This window comes from Schistocerca americana, chromosome 1 (genome assembly GCF_021461395.2).
Source record: "Schistocerca americana isolate TAMUIC-IGC-003095 chromosome 1, iqSchAmer2.1, whole genome shotgun sequence".
In the NCBI taxonomy this organism is placed as follows: Eukaryota; Metazoa; Arthropoda; class Insecta; order Orthoptera; family Acrididae; genus Schistocerca; species Schistocerca americana.
The window spans coordinates 567,705,905-567,732,793 of record NC_060119.1 but is presented as its reverse complement, the minus strand read 5'-3'; the positions used below and the strand labels follow the sequence as shown (position 1 = coordinate 567,732,793).

Here is a 26,889-nt window from a genome sequence, read left to right as displayed (position 1 = left end):
TGGGTCCCCTGGAGTTCTTTAGAAATGTTCCTGACAGAAAATCGAGACGTAAGTCTCCCATTCACCTTAGAGTCATAATTATAATAGAAATAACTGAAGTATGTTATTACGGTGCAAGAGATGGTATTTGGACTTTCTGTAAAAAATGAGGGTGGCTGCAAATGAATTAACAGGGGCAACTCACCATGAAAATTTTTTTTGATAATGAAAAGAAAACTGCAAGCAATAAATGGTGTCTCAGTTATAAATGTCGATATGGTTGGACTTTGAGAGTCCCAGAAAATTTGTCTCCATACTGGGCTTCCATATCTGATTCTGTTATAATAGACGAGCATTTTGACAAACTTTCAGATGTCAAGAAACTATGCTTGTCTCCTCTAAACAAGGTGGAAGATCATGTGCGGAATGTTAATGAAACCGGCTTGATGTTTGTCGTTAAGCCCAATAAGGTTGTAATTGAAATTGGAAAGAAGTTCGTATACAAGCGTACCTACGCAGAACGAGGAGAAACTATGACGTTGGTAGATTGTATCTGTGCTAATGGCAGCTGAATACCCCATTTATAATTTTCAAACGTTCTCGGTGGAATGATGATTACCTGAGAGATTGTCTATGGAACACGCAGGTTCGTCTATCTGAAGAGGGGTTGATTACTATAGAACTGTTTTTAGAATGGTCTCAAGTTGTTCATGAATATAACAAAACAAGACCTGCGCTTTTGCCGATGGATTTGCACTGAGCAGACATTTCTCCACAAGTGCTTGAGCTTGCTTGTCAAAATAATATGTATTTACTTACATTACCTTCTCACACTACGCCCGTGCTCCAACAACGTCGACGTCGACATCGACGTTTAGAAGGCACCTAAGAGTGCTTGGAGGAATGAACTTCACGATTATATGGGAAAAACACAACAAAACATAAGAAATGCCTTCAGGTCTTGTGGGATGAGACCCTTGGATCGAAATGTCATTCCCGCTGGCTCCATCCGAGCTCACTGAGCGTCCTGATCCACGGGAAGGCCTTGCAGCTCCTGTTGCAAGCAGGTCATCAAACTGGAGTTCGCAGGCAGATGCTACTGAAATGCCAAAAAGTCCAGCATCCCCGTTATCTCCCATTGACTGTATCCTAAGAACACCAGCAGGAAATGTACGAAGGAAGCTCACATGAGCAAGTACTGTTGAACCAAGAGTCTGGCATTGAACATGATGAAAACAAAAGGCAGAAATGTGGCACATGAAAATAAATCGGGTCAATGTTCATTCTGTCTCATTTCCTACCTTGAGCTCTGCCAAAGTGAATCTGCAGTAGGACATATTAACATGTGAGGTCTCTGCAGTTTTAACGATGAGTTACGTGATATAGTTTAGACAGGAGAAATTGCTCTTTCAGAATGTGCTGTTATGTTAACGGTACTCAGATTTTATCTTCAGTTGACGTTAATTTTGAACTTGAACAATTTACTTGGTTTTTGAACAGAAGTTATTTTTGTAAAGGTTCTTTTTATTATAAATATGTAATAGTAATAACTTTCTTGATTCAATAAGTTCCTTTCGATTATGTAATAAAATGTTCAAACATATATAAATAATTACGTCATGTTTATAACTTACGTTAATTATCACCAAATTAAGAATCGGTATCACAAAATTAGCTGCCCTTATTACCATGTTATGTACAATTGTAATGTTTTCATTTAAACATCTTCATTTCCAACAAAACGAAACCGTATGATATGAAACTGGTTTTATTATATAGTACACATACAAATCTAAGTCACATTATCATTTCCTGCAGGAATGTATGGCTAATCAGATTATTATTTACAAAGTTACTGGTTTGTCACCAAATTAGGTAACTTTATCCCACATTTCTGGCATGCTGTGACGAGAAAACAGTTCAGTCCGGCATGATGAAATCTCACCTGAAACTGTTTATATAGAAAATACACTGAAAGAAAACCGATGCCAGAACTCCAGCTGCTAAGACACATTACAGATATTTCTTCTTCTTCTTCTTTTATTTAAGGTGAATTATTTTTCTTTGTGATTTCTTCTTATATGCTTGCTAACAGCTTCTGTCTTTGTGCAGGTTTCAGAGAGTCACAGTAATGTGGAATCTAATTAACGTTTTCAACATTGCAAAGATGTAATGTGAGAACGTGGTATGCAATCTACATCACCTATTTCTCCTGAAGACCTACATATGTATTATTTATTGCTCAGTTTCTTAGACATTCATTCGAATGATGTCGAATTTCGTTAGAAATGATGGAAACATTGGAAGAAACAGGAAAGAAGTCCGAGGATTCCGTGAATTGTGGTTCGGTGATTGTTGAGCTAACTGAAGTCCAGAACAAAAACAGAGTGACTTCGAAATCCAAAGAAAATATATTTAGTAATAGCTTTCCATTACAAAGAAAAGGCTGTAAAACTTTGGATCAAATGATGGAGATAAAAAATGCTTATGCTCAAACAGTGTGCAAAGCCGGTTTCGCTTTGTAAAGACTGAATATGAATTGCAGAAATGGAAGAACCATTTACACGAAATATGTGCCAAAATGAAACTTGCAAAAGATTCAAAGAAAAACTATGTGAAAGATTTAGAACTGCTTGTGAGAGTCATTGCACCATTACTGATGGTGATCTACACACTGGGCACTCTGAAATGCAAGTGGGATGAACATATCTCCAGGTTTCTTCGATCTGGCGAAACAGATCCAGGGATTCACAAAATTACGAAGTTCGAAGTTTACCTCAAGTACGTGTAAAGGAGACGTCAAAGACAGGTAATACTGCGGTGCAAAAAATGTGCTTCTTGTTGTTCCCTAAAATGCTGTGCGTAAAGCTAATCAGTCAGGTTTAATTCATTATTTCGAGCAAAAAAAAAAAAAAAATGTAACAATACAAGTGATATCAGTGTGTTTCCACAGCTTTATATCTGTCTTCTTCAGGACTCTCAAGGCAAATTGGAGCTAAAAATTTAAGAAATGAGTTTATTTGCAAACTTTGGAAAAACGTCTTCTTATCATCTGCAGAAAATAATCCATCGCTTTTGTTGGATACTTGTCCTGGGCATAACGACACTTCTGTCTTTAGGCAGACAACGAAAAGATTGTTAAAATAATGCAGATTCCACCTTGAACTAATAGTGTGATTCCGCCTTTCGATACAAATTGTTTTGTTTCAGAAAACTGTTGTGCAATATAATTTCCGATAGCCATTTGTCATTTCAGGTTTACCGGCGGAATTGCATCGTTAACTTCAGTCGTTTCTGCATTGTCAGTTTGCTTCACCACATTTTACAAAGTTGGTAAAATATGCCTGGTACTCAGCGCAATTTGCAGAACAATGACCATGGCCATTTCTGATAACTTCCACTTCTGTCTACATGAAACTGTCATCTACCGTGAAGTGCCTGATTGCATTAATTTTTCTTTCATCATATGTGCCTGGTGTAGGAAAATGTTTGTTTTCGTCATCCAATAGACACTTCGAATTTTTGTGATGAATACAGGGAATAGTCAAAGAACTGTTTCACTGTTTTGAAAATATATATTATTCAAAACTTATCACAAGAAGTGTGCTACAAGAATTGTTGTAAAATATTTAATGTCAACATATTGAAGTCCTGGTTGATGGAAGTCGTCTGTAATGTAAAATCATAAATTACCTTGATTTTATTTGCCCTACTAATCACTTGCGTAACAAGTGCATTGGCTACAATTTAGCTGTTGATATGAACTCCAGTTATTTAAAAAATCAGGAATTCGAGAAATTATTGGTGTGGTGTAAATGTGTAAAATTTGGAAGTGTGTAAAAAGTCCAAAGTGTGAGTGTGTTCTTCCCGCATGCAAAATTTCAGAGTAGGGACCATTTCCCAACGATATCACTGGTATACCCGACTACCAGAGTACTGCTAGGTTGGTAAGGTTCAGGCATAGAGAAGTTAACTCACTGGTTCTCCGCAGAACTTTTATAAGAGATTCACTTATTCAGTCATTCATCCAGTCACTCAGAAGGTTACACAGGGTAGGATGTAGGTCACGTAGGTAAAATTATACAATAAATAAAGATTTTTTTTCCGCTCATCACTCCTCCAGAGGCTTATCACCACAGTACCAGAATGTGACTCACCTGTTACCAACACACTCGGAGGATTATAAATGACACCTCTTATTGAACATTCAGTATCGTCCTCAAAGTTGGATGCAATATTACACTCGTCTGAGTTACGAATTGTTTCAAACATATGGTAAATCTTTCAAGACTAAAATTCGCCGTGTTTTCATTACTTCATTGAAACCCTACATTTTCACGTAGCAGATCCTACTTCGTGAAACGTGACTTTATGGGTACTGCATATGTTAACACATACTGCTTCATGTAGAGGGTGACAATTATTGAATTACACGAAAAAAACGTAAATTAGTTACAAACTACGGCACGTACACACTTTATTCAACATGTAAACGTCAGATATTCGGATTTAGGTTATGACATGTTCGATATGCCTGCCATTATTGGCGTCGATGTAAAGCATACGAATAGGGAAATTCGGCGTGACCCGCTTTAAGTGTCGGAGCACCGATGCTGTCGATGGCCTCCTGAATGGCTGTTTTCAGCTCAGCAGTGGTTTTGGGGTTATTGCTGTACCCCTTGTCTTTAATGTAGTCCCACAAAAAGATGTCGCATGTGTTGAGATCCGGAGAATATGGCGGCCAGTCGAGGTCCATGCTAGTGGCCAGGGTACCCCAGAGCCAGAATGCGGTCCCCAAAGTGCTCCTCCAGGAGCTCAAACACTGTGTCTTGCAAGAACCACATCGTGTCGAAGTCATGGTCACTTCGGATAATGGGAATGAAATCATCTTCCAAAATCTTCACGTATCGTTCGGTAGTCACTGTCCCTTCAAGGACTATCGCACCGATTATTCCGTGACTGGACATAGCACACCATACAGTCACCCATTGAGGGTGAAGAGACTTCCCGATCGTGAAATTCGGATTCTCAGTGCCCCAAATGGGGCAATTTTGCTTACTGACGAACCCGTAGAAATGAAAGTGGGCTTCGTCGCTAAACCAATATACTACTTCCCATCGTTCCCCGCGGCCAAACGTGTAGTTTGAACGTCCTAACGCAAACCGTTCAGACGGTACGACGATTTTATTTCATATAGTTCAGTAATTGTCACCCTGTGAAACGCTATTTGCTAAATAACACCCCTTTCATGACTCTTGCGGATCTGCTAATCTTAATTGTCTGATACACGTGGTTATTTTTCCAGCGGTTGCTACCGTCCTTAGATTCGTTAACCTTTACACATAGACTTCCGGGTGGTAGAACAAACACATATTATTGTTTTGAAATAAGTTTTCTTCTGTTTTAGCCGTTGGAGCTGGGCTACAGGATTGTTAGTATATTGACAGTCGCTACTCACCACCTTTGGGTCGAAGTCGACCCGTGTCTCGATGTGTCTGTAGATGCCGCTGGTGTACGACCGGAAGTCGTCGTACACCATGAAGGCGACGGCCACCGGTCCTCGCTGTACCAGCGCCTCTTGCAGCGTCACTTCGTTCGTAGCGCCGTAGTAGCCTGCACGGGAATCGAACACCGCGCTCTCAGTCCCTTGTTGCACGTTGGTTGCAAACACAAGATTTGCCCAGAAGCTTATGAAATATTGACTATATGGAAAAGTCGTTAAAAAGCATTCTTCCTTTGACATGTTTACAGAATAGAGAATCAAGATGCCCTCAAATTTGAAACAGAATGAGGTGTGGGATAGAAAGCAGTGGTTGGTGGCGGTTGAAAGCATGATCGTCTAGTTTTACATCTCACAATCCAGTGGATGTAATAACACTTCATGATCTAAATTGAAAAATGTTTTAAAACTCTATTTGCATGGCTGTGGAGGTTGTGAAGAGTGGCTGGTGAACACTTTTTGGTAATGAAACTGCCTATCGGTAGAAACGAGTTGAATGACGAGTTTCGTTTGATGTCTTTCAACCAGGCGGTCTGACGAATCCAGTTGTATAGCCTGATGTCGCAGTTACGGATTTCAATTACCTGGACCGTCACTACTTCAAAAGCCGACCGGAGTGGCCGAGCGGTTATAGGCGCTACATTCTGGAACCGCGCGACCGCTACGGTCGCAGGTTCGAATCCTACCTCGGGCATGGATGTGTGTGATGTCCTTAGGTTAGTTAGGTTTTAGCAGTTCTAAGTTCTAGGGGACTGATGACCGTAAGAGTTAAGTCCCATAGTGCTCAGAGAGTCACTACTTCTCGTAATTTATTATGACCGTTGAAACAATAATATTCAACACAGCACTGAAGCTGTTGTTTCTCCTGCATAGTAGGAATTCGTTAACAAGTGTAAATTTGTAGCCACTGATCCCATAAAAGAGGTGTCTGAAATATTACGGGGAGTAACATGAAACATATGGATCGTTACTGCATGTTAGACACTCGACATTTACTATGAAGATTAGAAGCAACAAAGTTCTGATGTAGTATGCGGACAAAGAAAAATAACATTCTAAAAGGTCATGTTTTCATCCATGAATGCTTTAGTAAAAAAGTATGTATTCTCTTTAAGTACCTAAATGTTACAGACGACGTACAACTAACTACACTTCTGGAAATGGAAAAAAGAACACATTGACACCGGTGTGTCAGACCCACCATACTTGCTCCGGACACTGCGAGAGGGCTGTACAAGCAATGATCACACGCACGGCACAGCGGACACACCAGGAACCGCGGTGTTGGCCGTCGAATGGCGCTAGCTGCGCAGCATTTGTGCACCGCCGCCGTCAGTGTCAGCCAGTTTGCCGTGGCATACGGAGCTCCATCGCAGTCTTTAACACTGGTAGCATGCCGCGACAGCGTGGACGTGAACCGTATGTGCAGTTGACGGACTTTGAGCGAGGGCGTATAGTGGGCATGCGGGAGGCCGGGTGGACGTACCGCCGAATTGCTCAACACGTGGGGCGTGAGGTCTCCACAGTACATCGATGTTGTCGCCAGTGGTTGGCGGAAGGTGCACGTGCCCGTCGACCTGGGACCGGACCGCAGCGACGCACGGATGCACGCCAAGACCGTAGGATCCTACGCAGTGCCGTAGGGGACCGCACCGCCACTTCCCAGCAAATTAGGGACACTGTTGCTCCTGGGGTATCGGCGAGGACCATTCGCAACCGTCTCCATGAAGCTGGGCTACGGTCCCGCACACCGTTAGGCCGTCTTCCGCTCACGCCCCAACATCGTGCAGCCCGCCTCCAGTGGTGTCGCGACAGGCGTGAATGGAGGGACGAATGGAGACGTGTCGTCTTCAGCGATGAGAGTCTCTTCTGCCTTGGTGCCAATGATGGTCGTATGCGTGTTTGGCGCCGTGCAGGTGAGCGCCACAATCAGGACTGCATACGACCGAGGCACACAGGGCCAACACCCGACATCATGGTGTGGGGAGCGATCTCCTACACTGGCCGTACACCACTGGTGATCGTCGAGGGGACACTGAATAGTGCACGGTACATCCAAACCGTCATCGAACCCATCGTTCTACCATTCGTAGACCGGCAAGGGAACTTGCTGTTCCAACAGGACAATGCACGTCCGCATGTATCCCGTGCCACCCAACGTGCTCTAGAAGGTGTAAGTCAACTACCCTGGCCAGCAAGATCTCCGGATCTGTCCCCCATTGAGCATGTTTGGGACTGGATGAAGCGTCGTCTCACGCGGTCTGCACGTCCAGCACGAACGCAGGTCCAACTAGGCGCCAGGTGGAAATGACATGGCAAGCCGTTCCACAGGACTACATCCAGCATCTCTACGATCGTCTCCATGGGAGAATAGCAGCCAGCATTGCTGCGAAAGGTGGATATACACTGTACTAGTGCCGACATTGTGCATGCTCTGTTGCTTGTGTCTATGTGCCTGTGGTTCTGTTAGTGTGATCATGTGATGTATCTGACCCCAGGAATGTGTCAATAAAGTTTCCCCTTCCGGGGACAATGAATTCACGGTGTTCTTATTTCAATTTCCAGGAGTGTACTTACTGTAAAGAAGGAGTGGAAATACGACGGAATAATTCCACACTTATAAAAGTGTCTGTAACTAATTGAAGGCAATATTTTAACGCTAGTCCTATTGTGAACTGTTACGTAAGCTCCAAATGCTCAGGTATAGAAATGATGATACAGTACATCATCATTCACCCTAATAAACTCAAGGGTTCAAGATTCGACACGGCGCAAGTCAAGGACCTATTCTCGGTGCGATTCAGAGGTACCTTGTTATTTCTTGCCATTCTCATTACGATGTCCACTACTTGGAGAGATGCAAGAACGCACGTCCTCCAACCAAACCATACCAAGTATTTGCGAAAGTGTTGGGTTCAAGCCTGATTTGATGTCACGATGACATCTTAGACGATTAAACTCTTAGACGTCGAAATGGGATTGTTTCCCGAACGAAGAACACGTATTGGCAGAAATAAGAATATGAAGGTGGAACGTGAGTCGTGCTCCACAGCTCAGGCGGTTTGTCGGCACGGTAGTTCAGTGTTTTCGGTCACGAGACTCGCCACCATCTGTAATAAAAGCAAAGTGGAGTTCTCATCGACTGAATGTGAAAGATGTCACGCGCTATCCACAGAGAACCACCGACGAAGAAACAGATAAAAAAGTCCGTAAAGCATTCGCCCACGAAACGTAAAGGTACCAGATTCCAGTCCCGGTCCCTCACACAATTTTTGTCTGCGACGAAGTTTTCTATCGGCGAACACTCCTCTGTAAAAACGAAATTCTTTGTGCAGCAAAATAATGGTTGCCAGAGTGGTGTTGAAAACGCTGTACTTCAGAGCGCTAGTAACTACGAGAGGTGTTCAATAACTAATGCATCACATTTTTTGCTCGGCCAGTGTCGGTGGAAAAATTGCGGAATTTGTTGTGGGACCTCGTGGAATATTCCCGCTTCAGCCTCTGTAGTTTCATGAAGTTCCGATAGGCGGCGGCGATATACGTAGGTTCAAATCGCGGAGAACCAGAGCATCGCAGGTATTCACAGGCGCTGGCAGAATGCCCACGAACACATGTCAGTGATGAAAAGCACGATGAGTCGTCACATGAAGAGCCAGTCATCATCGCAATAACGCCGCGGAAACCTGTCTGACCCCCGACGTGCTGCTGGTCGCTCACAGATGTGTCTCCTGCAATGTTGGAACGAACGGACGTTCCCATTCGAGGTGGCCCACGGATCTCAGTTAAACACCTCGTTGCGCAACTGGACGTCTCTGCTGGTAGCACTGACACGCTCGTCCACCAGTTGGAATAATCAAAGGTGTGTGCATGCTGTGTTCCTCGACGCCTAACGGAATAATGAAAGGTGTGTACCTGCTGTGTTCCTCGCTGCCTAAAAGAAGACCCATAAAGAGCAACGAAGAACCATCTGTGCGGAACTGCTTTCGCTTTACGAGACTGCTCATAGACAGTTTACTGATGCAGCAAGACTTTGGCGCCCAGGTCGACTAGTAGAACGGTACTTGCTTGCAGAAAAAAAAAATTGCATGACTTATTGAGCGCCTCTTCCCACGTACCATCCGCTAACAGGACAGGAAGGGAGCGAACTGATTTCTGCCGCAGTACTGTATGCACCGTCCTCCAAACGTCGTAGAATGGCTTGCGCCATACGGATAGAAATATAGATGTATATGAGTGATTGGTAAGTTGTCGTGTTAAAAACATGCTCAAAGGGGCTTATGAACCAAAAAATGAATCCGAAATGTAGTTATCTGTTTCAAGTTTTTCAAGCAAATGAGAAAGAGAAGGAAGTAGCGCTGCTCGAAGATCCACTTACCTCCAACGTAGCTGTACTCAGCGGTGTAATGACGATCGCAAGAGGTGTCGGTCGAACAATCACTGTCGACACCCTGGTATGGGTTGCACGCCTCTTCCACCAGTCCATAGTCCTGCCAAGTAAAGAGAAGTGTCGTGCAACAGTGGGCTTACGAAAGATAATTTCATGTTATGCTTGCATTTGACTATATTCACTTATCAGTTACATATCGTGGAATTTTTTTAATACCAGAAATTACAAGAAAAAATGTACTCCTCTACTAAAAAAATAATAAAATGGAATGCATTGTAAAACTATTTCGAACATATTAAAAAAATGTGTGCCAGGAAAACTGTTTCAGCGTGACTAAGAAATTTCTATGAAGGTAAATAACTCACCAATCTTATTAGCCCCTAAACTGTACACAACTCTAATAACTTTTTTTCTGTCAGTAGCAGGTAATGTAGGTTTGAACGCCTTCTTAGCATATACCTTAGAGTATCTAAGTAAAACATTCCAAAAGAAGTTTTACTAAATTAAACTACATTATACATCTCGTAAGAAAGGTTTCATTTTTACTAGCTCTCTGAAAATAAATGATCACCTTGTTACAATGAAATCAGTAATAATGTAATCAAGTGCTGTACAAGTCGACTTCAGATATACTAGTTACGTATAAATCTCTTCATAGCGGCATTTTCCTAGACAGAGCTTTATACGCGGTTGTCAAATCGCTTCACAAAAAAGAAGATAAAAGTAGTAAGGAACTGGCAATACGTCTCATTCTATCAATATTTTCAAAAATATTCGAGAAGATCTTGTACAACAAAATTTACAAATTGAACAAAAGAGTGAAAAAGAATTCTCAGTACCGTAAGCTGACGTTATCTTAGCCCACTGGCCGGGAAATGTGTTAAATTCTTTTCCTGTGAAAGGTATGTTATTAGTGTGCAATAAACAAGGCAATATGCATTCGGAATGTGCAAAGAACGATCTATAAGGATGTTAGTTCCACGAAGTAATATTGTGTTAGCAGCACTGGACCCGAAGTTGGTAGTAAATAATTTAACAGCTGTTACATCCCAGTAATTTCATCCTGGAGGGTTCACATCAAGTCCAGTATCACAAAACGATAATAGATAAATTTACAGTTAGGCAATATACTGCAGTTTTGTAATACAAAGAAAAGTATCCTGGAATTATGACAGGTTAGTGATGAGGGCGCTAAAATGAACTGTATGCAAAAGACGAGGTCCAGAACAAAGCCCAGAAACAAACTATTTTATCCTTGGCACGATTTCGGAAGAATTATCAGGCCACTGCTACAAAATAGGTGACTATTTTCAAGTAGCAGAGCTTCAACTATTTGCGTTATAAGTTCTATATCTATACTGCATAGCATCCTTAACATCTGCAAATAGTTACCACAGTGTAGCACGTAAGCTGCAAATGAGTTTGTCAATTGCTGAAATATTGTGCATTTGCATATTTACTGAAATATTTTCTGAATAAAGTTGAATATTTTCTCTTCTTGTCATCAAAATTTAATGTTTTATTTGTTCCTCGTGCTCCTGTATATCTACTCAAGAGATATGTATTGATTTTACTTTATCCAAATGTTATATTGCCACTTTTACATGAAGAAATGACTGAGTCGACCGAAGCTCCGGTAACATTGGTCCATTTTTTAATAGTACCAGAGCAGCACGAGTGATGTATCTTGTTTAAAAATCTTTCCTAACTGATGGCACATGTTTGCGACAATACTATGAAAATCTACTTTGTTTTCTTGCCACATGTGAAAAGAAAGGCATGTAGTGGGCCAAAGTAACTCAGGCTGAAGGTAGCAAACAGTATAAATTTCTTAAAGCACTGTCAGTTGTGGTGGCTATATTTACCTTGGTAGGTAACATGCTAGATACAATAAATCAGCATCATTATTGCCCTTGAGAATATTTTTTGACTTGGATAATCATAATATGTTAACGTAAAAGTTAAAATATAAAGGAATAGTGGTAAGATTCATTGTTTTCTTATCTCCGTGACAGAAAGCAGCGTGTATCAATGCCACATCGATCACACACCTATAGGTACTCGGAATTTGAAGCAATTAGACCTGATATGCCATTGAATCCTACAGTGGTTTCTCTTTCATTTCCACTATACTAACAGAACTTCCACTTCTATCGTCAGAATTTTGCCCTTTTTGTGGGTGGTAAATGTACAGGAATAAGAAGCAGTATTAGTCATATATCCGTCAAGACAGCAAACTGAATATTTGAAAATTTCAACAGACAAAGACCAATGGATTATCAATGAATTTTGACAAGAGTGAGTGAAGAAAATTCTTGTAGTACTGACCGATCTAAGTATAGCATATTGAATGAAATGCAAGAAATAGACAAGTTAAACTTTTGTAACTACTGGTCACAGTCTTAAGAAGAAGGTCATACTCTACCCCCTATATAATATGCATTCATAAGTGTGTACTGTGATACAGAATATGCACTGGAGAATTATCGCGCAACATGTACCAGTGTGACTTGCGCTATTGCTGTAATTGGGACTATTCAGGCGAAAGGGAGGAGGTTTATGGACAGTCGTTCTTCCCAAGGAACCTGGGGAAGAGGGGAAATGGTTCTGGTACGTGATTTACCATCCATCAGACAGCATAAGGTTCCGTGCACAATATCGACAGATACAGATGTACTTTGCTGTATCCGAAGAGCTAAGAATACACAGACGACGATCTAATGGAAAGTGAGTGGAATTGTAAATCAGGTAGCTGCGACATGGATGCATGTAAGTGAAAAAATTAATAAATGGAGATTTCTGGATGAGGGCGTTATCTAGCAAATGGCGACTGCTGCCATTGATGATGGCGACCGACGGAAGATTTGAGGATTTATGTTTCGGAAAACATTTCACAGTTTATTTGCGTTATCAGTTTGTCTTAAGTTCTTGTGCCCTCAGATATGCGGTTGTCTTCAGTTCGGAGACTGGTTTAATCCAACTCTTCACGCTGGTCTGTACTGAGCAAGCTTCTTCACCTCTGCATAACAACTACAAAAAACTCCATTTGAATGTATTTACTGTACTGAAGCCTTGGTCCCATTCTATAGTTTTTTACCCCCTCCACCCACACCCCCCACGCACATACGTCCTTTAACTACCAAACTGATAACTCCTTGATGCCTCAGGATACCATATCTTAAATTATCGAGGTACTTTCTAATATGCCTACTACTCATGGAGCAGTGAGAGTTACACATATGATTTTGCACTAAATATTCTGAAGTAGAGCAGTTACCTTTCCATATCTGCCGCCAGTGAGGTAGGGGAATCCCCCAGAACAGCCCTGGTCGAGGGGGCTGCAACCGAGGACATCCTGCACTGAAAATACGGGCTGCTGGGTGTTGTTCGTCTGGATGCGAATGCGAGACTCCAGGACAGCGAGCGCGGAGAAGGCGAAGCAGCTTCCACATTGCTCCTGGTTCCTACGAAAATGTCACGAACAGTAACAGTACGATTACCTTCCCTGTTAGATTACGAAAATTTCCTGCTATCTTCCTAATGCAGTCCTTCACAAGGGTTCAGCTATGTAATTTGAGTGTGTGGTCAGTGGTGCGATATAATGTAGTTAATATTTTGGTCTGGACATTCTAAGGCTTTAACAGATACTGCCGGAAAAGGAAATTGGTACAAGTCGAAAGTCGACGTAAAGTTAACCCTATTGCGGCATATGCCACCTGGTGGATAGTGGATGCGCCGATAATGGTTTCAACGTCGTCGCTGAACTGATACCGTGATCGACCCTTTAGTAGGGAATGATCAGTCAGGAAGCTCACTGTGGTGCAAACGTGTGAAGCAAGTGAACAACCATGCCACGGAGACTCACTAGTGCTTGTGGCCTTCCGAGTGGCTGGATGGTCCTTTCCGAGAATTGTTACGCATCTTGTGTGCTGCGTCAGTTGTGCAACGATGCCGGTATACGTGGTGACGTGAACATTCTCACAGCCGTAGCTGAGGTTCTGGACGTCCACGCAACACAGAAGCCCGCCGGGATCGTCTTATGGCAGTGGCGGCAGTGGATGATAGTGCAGCTGCCGCAGCATAGGTAAGAGGGCTTGTGAGCTCACACGTGTCAACACGAACTGTTGTGAACCGGTTATTAGCAGTGAGACTACAGGCACGCACACATCTAGCCCATCTTCCGCTCATGCCACAGCATCGATGTGCATGGCTCGGTGGGTGCCTTCAGAAGACCTCTTGGAAGATGGAATGGCGCGCCGTGGTCTTCAGCGATGAAAGCAGGTTCTAACTGCACTCAGGTACGACGTAGACCTTGTGAGCACTGTCTCGTAGAGCGCACTTGTCCAAGATATACTGCCCCACACCAGGCCTTATAGTCTGGGGTGCGATAATCCACAACTCCCACTCAGCTTTGGAGTTTCAGGAGAGGACTCTAACCATCGCAGAATGTTGTTAGATTCGTTCTTTTGCCGTTCTTGCAACAGGAAGTTTCCCATAGGATAACGCTCGCCCACACAGTGCCCATGAAACTCATGGTGCTCTTCAAGACGTGCAGCAACTTCTCTGGCTAGCACGATCTCTGGATTTGCCTGAATTCGAGCACGTGTGGGATATTACTTATCAACCAATAACTCTCACAGAACTACGTGAACAGGTCGAGCAGACGTGGTATAAGCTATCCTAGGACAGTGTTCATTATCTTACGATCGACTGGATGACAGACTCCGCGCCTGTGGAGTCTACGCCACCCATCAACACGGATGTTTCAGCATGATCGACACCTGGTACCTCAGAGCCGCCTGTGCTATTGATCTCTAAATGTGAACTTTCATGTACTCTACATGCACTGCTGCAACAATAATTGTATACCTCTAAAGGGGTACGAGTGGAGGCCGAAATGCACGCGTTTTAGCTCACGCAGGCTGGCGTGAGGAAGGAAGAACTATACTGACGTGAGGTCTGGAGCATGACAAGGAATGAGAATTCAGAAAGCGGATGTAATTAGTTTGATACTTAACTTTGATCCATTAATGATGAACGTCGCTCTTGACGGTACATGATTCACAATATTATCTGTTAAGAATACATTCTTGAAGATAGTAATTATAGTAACTGAATATGGCGCCTTGCTGGGTCGTAGCAAATGACGTAGCTGAAGGCTATGCTAAGCTGTCGTCTCTGCAAATGAGAGCTTATGTAGACAGTGAACCATCGCTAGCAAAGTAGGCTGTTCAACTGGGGCGAGTGCTAGGGAGTCTCTCTAGACTAGACCTGCCGTGTGGCGGCGCTCGGTCTGCAATCACTGATAGTGGCGACAGGCGGGTCCGACGTACACTAACGTACCACGGCCGATTTAAAGGCTACCACCTAGCTATAGTGTGGTGTCTGGCGGTGACACCACAGGGTGTACTAATTTTTTTTCCAGCAGCGAACATGGAGTACCTGTCTAGTTGCATACCTCACCTACGTGATCTGATAGATATTCATTTACCATTCTCCAGGTCTTTACAGATTACCTGGGACCCTATCGCTTGTCACTTTAACGAATTAATTAGTGTAACTGACTGAATCGGTTCGTAAGATTAGATCCTGTTCTTCAGCTGCAATATTTACATTTGCTATTTCAGGCCCACAAATGAATAAGAGGCACCTATTTCTAACTGTTGGTGTGCCGTCTACCATCATGCTTTCTAACTTCTTCTGAACTTTCACCTGAAGTCTTCCTATTGTCATTCTTTTACACTGGTTCTGCAGTTTTAGTTTAGTCTTTTCTGGTTGTCTCTACAGGTTCACACCATCCGTCCAAAGATTTTCGAGACTGATTTTATCTATGGCACACAAGCGACATTAATGGAGTAATTATGATGGCAGCTTGAACTAACAACTGCAAACAAGAGATGTGCATTCGACAAGTCAGTTGTGAGCAGGCAGTGGTAAGTAGTGGACGTGCGGCCATAGTGTGTCAACGTTGCTGTAACATGAATCGCAGTGAACATATCTGAATTAAGTGTTCAGGAAATTCTGCAGGATGTTTAGAAGAACGGAAAAGTGTGCAACACAACTTGACTCCCAAACAGAAACGACGTACGGACGTCTGCCTCGACTTGACTAAAGTGCAAAACGCGGACAATTGTTTTTTTGGAAAAACCTTCACGGGTGACGAGAATGTGCGTTATCAATACCAACCTACCACAAAATGATGAAGTACAGAAATTCACACCAAAGGCCAACGCTTTGACGACATAAATGTCATTGAAGACAATGTGACACGCGAGTTGAACAACATCAAGTGTTGGGGGGGGGGGAGATCATATAGAACACCCGAAACATTAAAACCACCACCTCAACTCTTCAATATTTATTTATTAATCGAGTCTCGAAACTTGTTGACTGTAAGCCATTGTCGTACTTTTCCGTTTGTCGTGTCTATTTTTCCACGTTTACAGCAAACATTCTCTTGCAACCAGAGTACTTTTTCACTACTATGCGATTTTGTTCTGGCCAGTTTTTTCCGTTCACTTTTCACAAGTCCAGGTTTCCACCACTGACGTTTTAAATTCGGTTTATAGCTTTTTGTCTAATATCAACCAAACGATTTGCAGTGTTTCAGAAACGTGTTTTTCAATACAACTTACTTGTTTCTGGTCCAGACCATTCTTTTTCCCCTGAGGGTTTTTTTTAGAGCAGAGGGGTTGTTCTTCTGTCTCGTTGAACGATTTTATTCAGTCGTCGTTGGTCCCGTTCTTGTAGGATCTTTTTTCGGCAGCAGCGATGTCGGAGATTTGATGTTCTACCGGATTCCTGATATTCACGGTACACGGTAGAGTCCCCACTTCATTGCTACCTCGGAGATGCTGTGTCCTATCGCCCGTGCGCCGACTGTAACACCTAGCTGAAAGTCAATTAAATCTTGATTACCTCCCATTGTAGCAGCAGTAACCGATCTAACAACTGCGCCAGACACTTGTTGTTGTTGCCGGCCGGTCTGGCCGAGCGGCTCTAGGCGCTACAGTCTGGAACCGCGCGACCGCTACGGTTGCAGGTTCGAATCCTGCCTCGGGCATGGATGTATGTGATGTCCTTAGGTTAGTTAGGTTTAAGTAGTTCTATGACCTCCGCTGTTAAGTCCCATAGAGCTCAGAGCCATTTGAACCATTTTGAACCAGACACTTGTTGCCTTATATAGACGTTGCCGACCTCAGCGCCGTTTTCTGCCTATTTACATATCTCTGTTGTTTGGCGCTTCATTGTGTACACACACACACACACACACACACACACACACACATATATATATATATATATATATATAAAGAGGGAAATCAGCGTTCGAGTCCCGGTTCGGTACAAATTTTCGTTGTCGTCATTCCATTATACAGCTGACGGTTATCCATATGCGCGATTGCGATTACTTTTGTAAGGGATCCGTGATCCCACGAACATAAATATTAATATCCGACACCCAGGTCGATAGCAGACAGGAGTCGATTGTCGAGCGCGGCTGGAGGCAGTGGGATTAGTGTCGAGTGAGCAGCAGTACTGAGAAGACGGGCAAGAATGGTGGTCGAGATGAGTACGATGTAAATGGCGGATGTGCCGAGTGAGTAGTAAATGATAAATTCACCGGAATGTGACAAATGAGGCGTCCCCTGATCGTTGTGGGGTTGACCCTCATCAATACCGATTCGCTAGTGATATAAAACCAAAAGTGACAAGTGTCGAATTACGTGTGTTCCGTGTCAACCGCGTCGGCCAGCAACAACCATGGACTGCAGTGAGGATTGTTGTGAATGTTAACCATCATCATTGCGTGTGACGAAGTACTTAAAATCAGCAACCAATAAAAGATATAACCGTAAGTAAACAAGTAAGGCGAAGGTAGTAACTTTCTCAGAATTTGTGTGTTAATAGAAAATACATATCAGTTTGTATATCGCAACCTTTGTGGTCTATAATACTAGAAAAACTTCCAATCATCAACTATTCCGTCTCAGAACAGCCGCCCTCGGTTGAAATACCCCAGAAACCACAGCAGAAAAACCGATGGCCTTTCATCCGTTAAGCACACGGTCATATAATCATAATAATTAACTGTTTGGCGGCGTCGGTAAATCACACAAAACCCAATGAAGGACATAACGATGGTGTTTCGCTTTGCATCGTAATTCGGAATGACACAGGCACTGCAGTATCGTATTTATTCACATTCTCTGTAATCCATACAGATGTGGCGCTATGCATTAAATGCTTATAGTCTTTTTTAATCGCTATAATTAATTTGGATTGCCCTGTATTTTGTGTTATTTATCAACGTGCGTAGCGACCTCAGAAAGCAAGTTACTCGTGTCGGCTTCAAGTTTTAGAGTATCGTCCAACAAGAGTGGCACATTCTCAGAAGAGAGTACTTGTTTCTCGCTTCCTACGGAAAGAGTCCTGCTGCGATATGGATAAATGATATACATATCACAATGTTATTCTGAAGCGGTAGTCCATAGTTGAAGTACTCGGGACATTTCGATTCATGCGGACAAAAAACGTGTGAGCTACACACGGGTCCAACTAAAATTCTGGAGGTATATGCAATTTCGCGTACTGCCGTAGTTAAAAGTTGCCAACAATCTGACCAAGACCGCAAAGGCGTGGGTAATGCTGACCCGCCTTACAGTTCAAATCTTGCACCACGCCATTTCCACCTTTTTGGCAAGCTGGAAGAAGGAGGGGGAAGAGGAGGGGGGGAGGTGAAAGAGATTTAACTAAAGACGAGGAGATTCAAACCGCGGCACTCAAATGGCTCCGTGAGGAAGGAACTGATTTGTGTCGTCGAGGAACTGAACTACCGGCAGAACGTTCTGACCGTTGCTTACAGAGACTTGGAAGATGGTTTCGTGTGTCTGTGTCACTTTGAACTGCAGCATTCAATAAAAGATACTTGGCCTGCCATAATGATGTCTAACTCACTTTTTGAAGTTCCCTCGCAGTATCTTTGTATGTTTTATATTAAAGATTTTTTATTACTGCTCCTATTAGGGCTACTGAAAATGATTACAAAGACGATTAACGTGTAGCAAACAAAGTATTTACACGAATTTTGACTGTAACAAACTCTGTGGTCAAATATTGTATGCATCTGCTGAGGAGATATGCTCTCCTGAAAAGTAAAGAGGCGTAATTGGATGAACGGAAACAGAAAGGAGGAAAGGAAAGCCTTGTGTTCTCTGTTTCACCTGACGGGCGACACGTAGTTGACTCCATCGACGTTCCTCCAGTCCCACTGCTTAGGCAGGTACGAGGCGCGCTGCTTCTGGGAAGACGTCACCGGTGCGGCCGTGGCTCTCTGCGGTACCCAAGTCCTGAAAGCGAGAAACCAAGAACAGAACAATGACGCTCGACTGGAAGGCAACGGGCAACGAACTGATAGCAATGTCAAAAAGAACCAAGTTTTACGTTCAGTTAATATGCTGTGTATTTTCTTTTCCCTATTCTCTTATCGTTTCTGTTTCCTGTTCAGTGCAGAATGGGAAGGGTGGACAGTGTACGATTCGTGCAAGCCTGTAATAATATACCATGGCAGAAACAATTTTGCGATGAATGCATATTATTAGAAGGGAGAACTAAGTTCTAAATTGGTCGTGGCTTCCAATAAAGAACCATCAGCTCAACCAATCAGTTAAGAAAAAAAAGAAAAGATTTATCATCCAGGACTAGCAGCATTATAACACTGTTATCTCAGGATGCTGTTTTCTACAGGAAAAAATCTCCCTCAGCGATAGTAATGAAATCGAGAAAACTTGGACAAATTTTTTCATTACAAAATTGTAATAACGGCAACTCTCTTTAACTGTGCAAAAATGCATGTTAATCCTCATAACAACGTGACAAAACTCAACAGTATACGGTTACAAAATAAGTGGTGAATGTCTGTAGCACGTCACATTGATTAAATACATTCTTAACACAATATACAAAACCGACGCACGACGAAGGGATTATTCGAATGGCACGGATATCGATAGAAGTGATGTACATGTACAAACAAATAATTAAAATTACAGAAAAAATGGATGACCTATTCAACTGAAAGAGCTTCACAAATTGAGCAAGTCAATAACGCGGTGGTCCACCTCTGGCCCTTAAGCAACCAGTTATTCGGCTTGACATTGGTTGACAGAGTTGTTGGATGCCCTCGTGAGGGATATCGGGACGAATTCTGTCCAAATGACGCGTTCGATCCTCAAAATCTCGAGGTGGTTGGAGGACCCTGCCTATAATCATCCAAACGTTCTCAATTTGTGAGAGATTCGGCGACACTGAAGGTCAAGGAATAGTTTAGCAAGCACGAAGAGAAGCAGTAGAATCTCTCGCCGTGTGCGAGCTGGCATTATCTTGATGAAATGTAAACCCAGGACGGCTTGCCATGAGGGGCAACAAAACGGGACGTAAGATATTGTCGACGCATCGCAGTACCGTAAGGACGCCGCAGACGACAATCGAAGGGATCCCTCATGAAATCAAATTCCACCCGTGGGCATAACTCATTACTGTGGGGCCGTATGGCGGGCGACAGATAGGTTTTGTGTTTGACCGCTGTCTGGGGCGTCTCCAGACAAGTCTTCGCTGGTCGTCGGTATTCATGTCGAAGCGGGATTCATCACTGAAAACAACTTACTCCTGTCAATAGACTCCAGGCCGAAGATGTGTCTGGAGACACGCCCCACAGTGGTGGGCTACCAACGTGACCGTCACCCGCTAAGGATGATGCTCTGGGATGCCACCGCGAGAGTTTCTACGGCTCTTCCCAGCTGAGAACGTTTGAAAGATTATAGGCAGGACGACCAACGATTTCGGGATTTTTAGGGTCGAATGTACTAGTTGAATTGAATTTGCCACGATGTTCCTCAGGAGGACATCCAGCAGCTCAATCAATCAATGTCAAGCAGAAAAACTGCTTGCTTAAGGGTCAGAGGTGGACCATCGCGTTATTGACTTGCTCAATTTGTGAAGCTCTTTCTGTTGAATAAATCATTCAGTTTTTTTGGAATTGTAACTATTTGTTTGTCTGTACATGTAAATCTTATTCCATTAGGATAATTCCTTCGGTTGCGTCGGTTTTTTTCCTTTTTTTCGGTCTTCGAATGTATTTATGGGTAATACCATGAAGTGACACAATCACAAAAAGATCTATATCAGAAAAAAACAAATAGTACGTAGACATAGATTTATTCATTCTGGGAAAGTGCAGGGTGTCTACGAAGGAAATACTAAGCAAGAAGCTAGCAGTACCAGCTGTAAACACTTTAAACGACCTCTTCTAAACAAGTATGCACGACAACAGATATGGAGCGAATTGAGACGAGCTCCTAGGATCGCTGCAGATCTATTTAGCCCGTACAAAAGTGCATCAGAGATGCTTTGGAAACTTAAACAGGAATCTTGCGATGAAAGGCAATGTTCTACTTGGGAAACCGTGCGGAGTAAATTTACAGATCCTGTCTCTACGAAGACGGTGTGATAACTTGGCTGTCACCAATTTTTCCCTTGTGTTGTGGTCAGGAGAATAAGATGAGAAAGACTACGTCGTGTGCAGATGCACATAAACAGACAGTTTTTCGCCGCTTATTTTCTTTTCGGTCCTCGGTCTTCCGACTGTTTTGATACGGACAGCCACGAATTCCTCTCCTGTGCCAACCTCTTCATCTCAGAGTAGCGCTTGCACCCAACGTCTTCAATTATTTTTTGGATATTTTCAAATCTATGTCTTCCCCTACGGCTTTTACTCTCTACAACTCTCTCTAGTACATTGCAATTTATTTTTAATGTCTTAACACATACCCTAACATCCTGTTCCTTCCCCTTATCTGTGTTTTCCACCTATCCCTCTTCTCGCCAACTCTGAGGAGTACCTCCTAATTTCCTATTTATCAGCCCATCTAATTTTCAAAATCCTTTTACACCACCACAACTCAAACGATTCGATTCTCTTCTGTTCCTGTTTTCGCACTGTCCATGATTCACTTCCATACACTTACGTTCTCAGAAACGTCTTCCTCAAATTAAGTCCGATGTTTTATGCTAACGGACTTCCGTTGGGCAGGAATACCTTTCTTTACCTCTGCTAATCAGCTTGTTATGTCCTCTTTGCTTCGTCTGTTATGGGTTATTTTGCTGTCTATGAAGCAGAGGACCTTCCATCGTCTACTTCGTCGTCCCCAATTTTATTGTTGAGTTCATTGCTAATCTCATTTCTCATTAATTACTAATCTCAGTCTCGTTACTTCCCTCTTCCTTCGGTTTACTTTCAATCCATATTTTTTACTCATCAGACTGTTATTCCGTTCAACAAGTCCTGTAATTTTTCGTCACTTTCACTCATGGTAGCAATGTCATCAGCGACTCTTATAATTCATCAGCTTTCACTCTGAATCTTAATGCAACTCTAGAGGCTTTCGATTGTTTCCGTAATTGCTTCTTCAATGTATAGGTTACAAAATAGGGCAGAAAGATTTAAACCCTGTTTTGTACCATTACTTATCCGTTCTGTTGGTAGAAAAATAAGAAATTGTGGTTTGCCTACCAAAGACCTTGTATGTAGCTCCAGTATTTGAATACTGCTCAGCTGCTGAAATACACTGCTGGAAAAAAATTTGTACGCCCTACTAGAGGTTTCCAATTCACTCCAGATTTTTTGTTGCAACAGTAAAAGTGGAGTACATAAAAATATTACATTTACAGATCAATGGTACAAGCGGTTCTGAGGTACGAGGTATCTATCCATGCTGAAACACCAATATTATTATGTGGTATAGCTTTCGCGGGCAGAAATGCAGCCCTGTCTCTGGCATCGACTCGATCGTACTGATGGCGAATACTGTCTTGGTGTACATAATACCACGCCTGGTCGATCTGTTCACGTAGTTCAGTAAGAGTTGGTTGATGAGCCGCACGATTCACTTCTCGTCTCGTCATATCACTCAGGTGTTCGATTCGAGACAGGTCCGCAGATCGTGCTGGTCACAGAAGTAGCTGCATGCCTTGCGAGGCACGTCGAGTTTTACTGGCAGTGTGTGGACGAACATTATCCTTTTCGAACCACACATCATCTTCGTGTTGCAAGAATGGCAAAGGAACGACTCTAACAACGTTCTGCAGATAGCGACTGCTGGTTAGCATCCCCTCCAGAAACACCAAAGGTGAGCGACAGTTGTAGCTTATTACACCCCAGAGCGTAACACTAGAGTGGGGTAGTGCCTTGGACGATTGCACTCTACGAGACAGCGCTCACCAGGTCTAGATGGTACACGGAAACGACCACCAGTTGCGTGCAGGCAGAATCTTCTGTCATCGCTGAAGACAATGGCGCACCACTCCGTCTTCTGAGCGATCCTTTGACGGCACCAGTCGATCTGTGCACGTCGATGGTGTGGCCTGAAGTAACTTTCAATATTATTCAGTCCCCTACATTTCTATTCCGTACAGGTAATGCAGATGAAATTAGTGAAATAACGACTTGGCCAGAAATGCCCAGTCAGTCAGTTTGTCCACATTCCGTAGGTGAATGGAACGGGAAGAAACTTTTAATACTATCTAGTAGAATAAAAAGTACTCTCTGCCACGAACTTCATAGTGGTTATTAGAACACTGATGTAGACCGAAACGACTATTCATCTAGCCTTACCGTCGATCGAAAAGGTACCGAGACTAATGTTATTCCTGGCTTATAAGCAACGTCAACGCGGTAATTAAGCTTTGAACTTGAACTGACAATATTGTAAACTATATCAATCAGCGGAGATTGTTTTTTCGGACATGTGCGAAAGAACAGACACCTGCGGAATCTGCAGCTGCGATACATATTATCTAAATTAAATATTATCTAAATTAAGGATGGTGATTGGGGGGGGGGGGGGGAGGGAGAAAGGAAAGAGAAGAACTACTGTTGTCAGCTGTTCCGGAGCTCTATGCAGAATCAGAAGCGACGAGTGAAAGTGTGTGCCAGCCCGAGATTCGAACTGGGGATCTCCTGCTTGCTAGGCAATTACGTTAACCACTGCGCCACCCAGAGAGAGTGTTTGTTGCTTCTGCGCAGACTATCTTGGACGCCTCTGGGCCCACCCACATTCCCACCTAGCGCCACCTATTCGCAGTCGTCGTGCGTGTCCTCAATGATCGCTACTTTGAGGTTCCCTCAGGAGGTCGAACGTGATTGTACATTCACACTGAAGGTGCTGTATTCATAGCTCACTGAGTAGCTGGACATGTACGGAAGAACAGACATCTCGCATTCAGAATGAATCCGTCACCCTCAGTGCGGATGTGCAATGACGTTCGACCTCCTGCAGCAGTCTCAAAGTAGCGGGCATGGGGAACATAGACGGGGGCTGCGGATAGCTGGCGATGGGTGGGAAAGTGGGGCGACCAACAGGCGAACCGAGACGATCCGCACAACCGCGATAAACACTGTGTCCCAGTGGCGCAGTGGTAAACGCAACCAACTGATAAGCAGGAGATCCTGAGCTCTGATCCTAGTCCAGCACACATTTCCACTCGCCGCCGCTGATTCCTCACTAACTCCCGATGCAGCTGACATCAATGATTCCTTCCCTTATCTTTCCTTTCTTCTCCTTCCATCTTCAATTATAATAATATTGTAAACATCAGATATGCGATGTCTCAAACAATTCCAGCAGAGGGCAGAGCCGTAATGAGCCATCAAAATGAACACTCGTTACGACAAATGTGCGGTAATTGAATCCATGGGTCATGAGGCTTGATGTTGTCAATACGAACCTTCCATATAATGAGAAAGTGCAAATTGGGTCTCTGATGGTTCGCCAAGATCGAAGAAGATGCGTAAAAAGAAAATAATAAAATAACAGCGATTAGCATTGTCTTCACTTCCGATGTGTCATTGCGTCTCCTCCGGTCTTGGCGAAACATCGGAGACCCATTCTGCACTTTCTCGTTTTGTGGTAGGTTCATATTGACAGTACCAAGTCTCATCAACCGTGAATTCCACTACTGAATGTTACTTGCAAGTGTTTTTCATAGACGTCATTTTGATGGTTGACTGCCACTCTGCCATGCACCAGAATTGTTTGATACTTCTCACATATGTGGTTTACAGCTATCAGTGCAAGTTGCTAGCGTAGTTATTGCGCTGATGTCGCTTGTACAGACGGAATAATATCACTCTCGGAACTCTTTAGGTGGACAATAGGTCTGTATGTAGCCAGTCTTTCGTCCAAGATTAGTGAAGAGGTTTAAAGTACTATATTGAATGCACTTTTCCTCATTTATCATCGTAAATGTAACACAGATTTCTCTTAAGGACAATCTGGGTCTCTCACAGTAACGCGTTCATGAGATTCTGAGTCGTCTTGTAAGAACAGATCTGACGAATACTGACGCTTACCATGATCGAGGATACCTGAAAGAGGCATACCATTTTTCTCATTTGGCTCACAACTAGTGTAAACTTCTTGAACACCTTATTTGGACCCAGAGAATTTTATGGAGACAGTCTATACGGATATCAAAGGTCTAGTAAGTGTATGTGCATGTGTAGCTTATTAGTGCGTGACATAGAGTGAAGTTGGTCGACACTGACCTGAAACTAGTAGATTCCTTTATACGAGGCTTGTATCGATCGAATAAGAGGAATTATCGGTAATGAAGTGCGCGTTACATTTCATCAGGCGTCAAAAATCTCCTTAGTGGTACCAAAGATAATTTCTGGGCTACCAGTTATCTGTCACCAAATAACACACTGACTTCTTCTACAAATTGTCAAACTCTTTTGGTTCCAAGTAGTTTCTTAGACTTAAGTAAGACGTCTTCGGTTCATGTTGAAACCACACTGCCGGTTTATTTGTCCTTTTTCATTCCAAGTAAAAATAAAACTGCAGAAATCCGTTCTATCTATTTCTCTTTACATTTTTTTTCGATTGATCTTCCTTAATACCTCTCTACTTCATCAGTGTACAGATTTAATGGTAAAACCGAGCTACCATATCATCATAATACTTTTTTATTCGATATATTACATATATCTTAGAAATGCTTTAGTGATGCAACAGTTGTGTTTAATACACCAAAGACTTTATTGAGATGGTGAGACGGGCAATCGCTAACGTCCAAACGCTTTGTCAGGAACCTAACCATAGATTCTCGTGACTAAAGAGAACAAGTCCTAAGTTTAAATTTTAGTTGGTAAAATTAAGCAGGCAATAAAATGATTTATAAAACGTTGCCTAACTTTGTGTAATAGTAGTTGTTGCATGGAGTAAGAAATGTTGGAAATGTAGAACTGGAATTAAGTAAAATTAGAAAACAATGAAAACCGTTAAGATTCATTAAAAGAACGAATAATTTTTTGTGTACACACCTCCTCCCTCCAGACATTTGTATTAGTTCCTCAAAGGTTTTGTCCTCAAATTGTTCATATACTTTGGCTTTCCACATTGTCTGTGCACTGTTTATCTCGTTGACGAGCTGTTCCTGGCGATCTCTTGTGAATTTCATTTGCATCTGAAACAAATATCGGAAGGTTGATTTAATAAACAATACACACAAAGAAATGTGTGAAGTCAAATAGTTCCCTGTTTTCTGTATAAATGAATATCTCGCATCACAGGTTATGAGAGAGTCTCACGGGATCACTCAATAATAATATAGTGGGACAGGTAGAGTCTGTCTTTGTGTCGACGTTGTTGTACACACTATAGATATATGGTCATTATTGTTTTTCAGTTTATTCTTTTATTTGTTGAGTATCGCATGTACGTTTTATAGTACCTTAGGTAAAAACCTAACTTGTAGTGTTAACAGTGGATTTGCCTTACACGACTCTATATATGACATTAGTTTTTGTCTTAGTTTTGGTTCTGTTAATATGAATACATATCTCTTTTGCAACTGAATGGAAGATTACTAGGAGAGAATTATTTCTTGGAATTCGAAGAAACAACTAACGGTTATTTGCGTTAATACACTGTAGCGATACGTTTTAGTGAAGTCTCAAGATGGG

The 26,889-nt window shown here is 42.6% G+C and overlaps 1 protein-coding gene across 1 annotated transcript in view; it reads right to left on the bottom strand.

The window, feature by feature from the left end:
* The window catches only part of LOC124577924 (dipeptidyl peptidase 1-like), a 53,139-nt gene that overhangs the window by 6,395 nt on the left and 19,855 nt on the right, over positions 1-26,889 (bottom strand). Inside the window, exons 4-8 of the mRNA XM_047131227.1 lie at positions 26,248-26,390; positions 19,091-19,216; positions 13,144-13,330; positions 9,855-9,966; positions 5,438-5,592 (exon numbers count right to left, since the gene is read on the bottom strand). Coding sequence (XP_046987183.1) covers positions 5,438-5,592; positions 9,855-9,966; positions 13,144-13,330; positions 19,091-19,216; positions 26,248-26,390 — 723 coding nt within the window. The remainder of the gene's footprint in view (positions 1-5,437; positions 5,593-9,854; positions 9,967-13,143; positions 13,331-19,090; positions 19,217-26,247; positions 26,391-26,889) is intronic.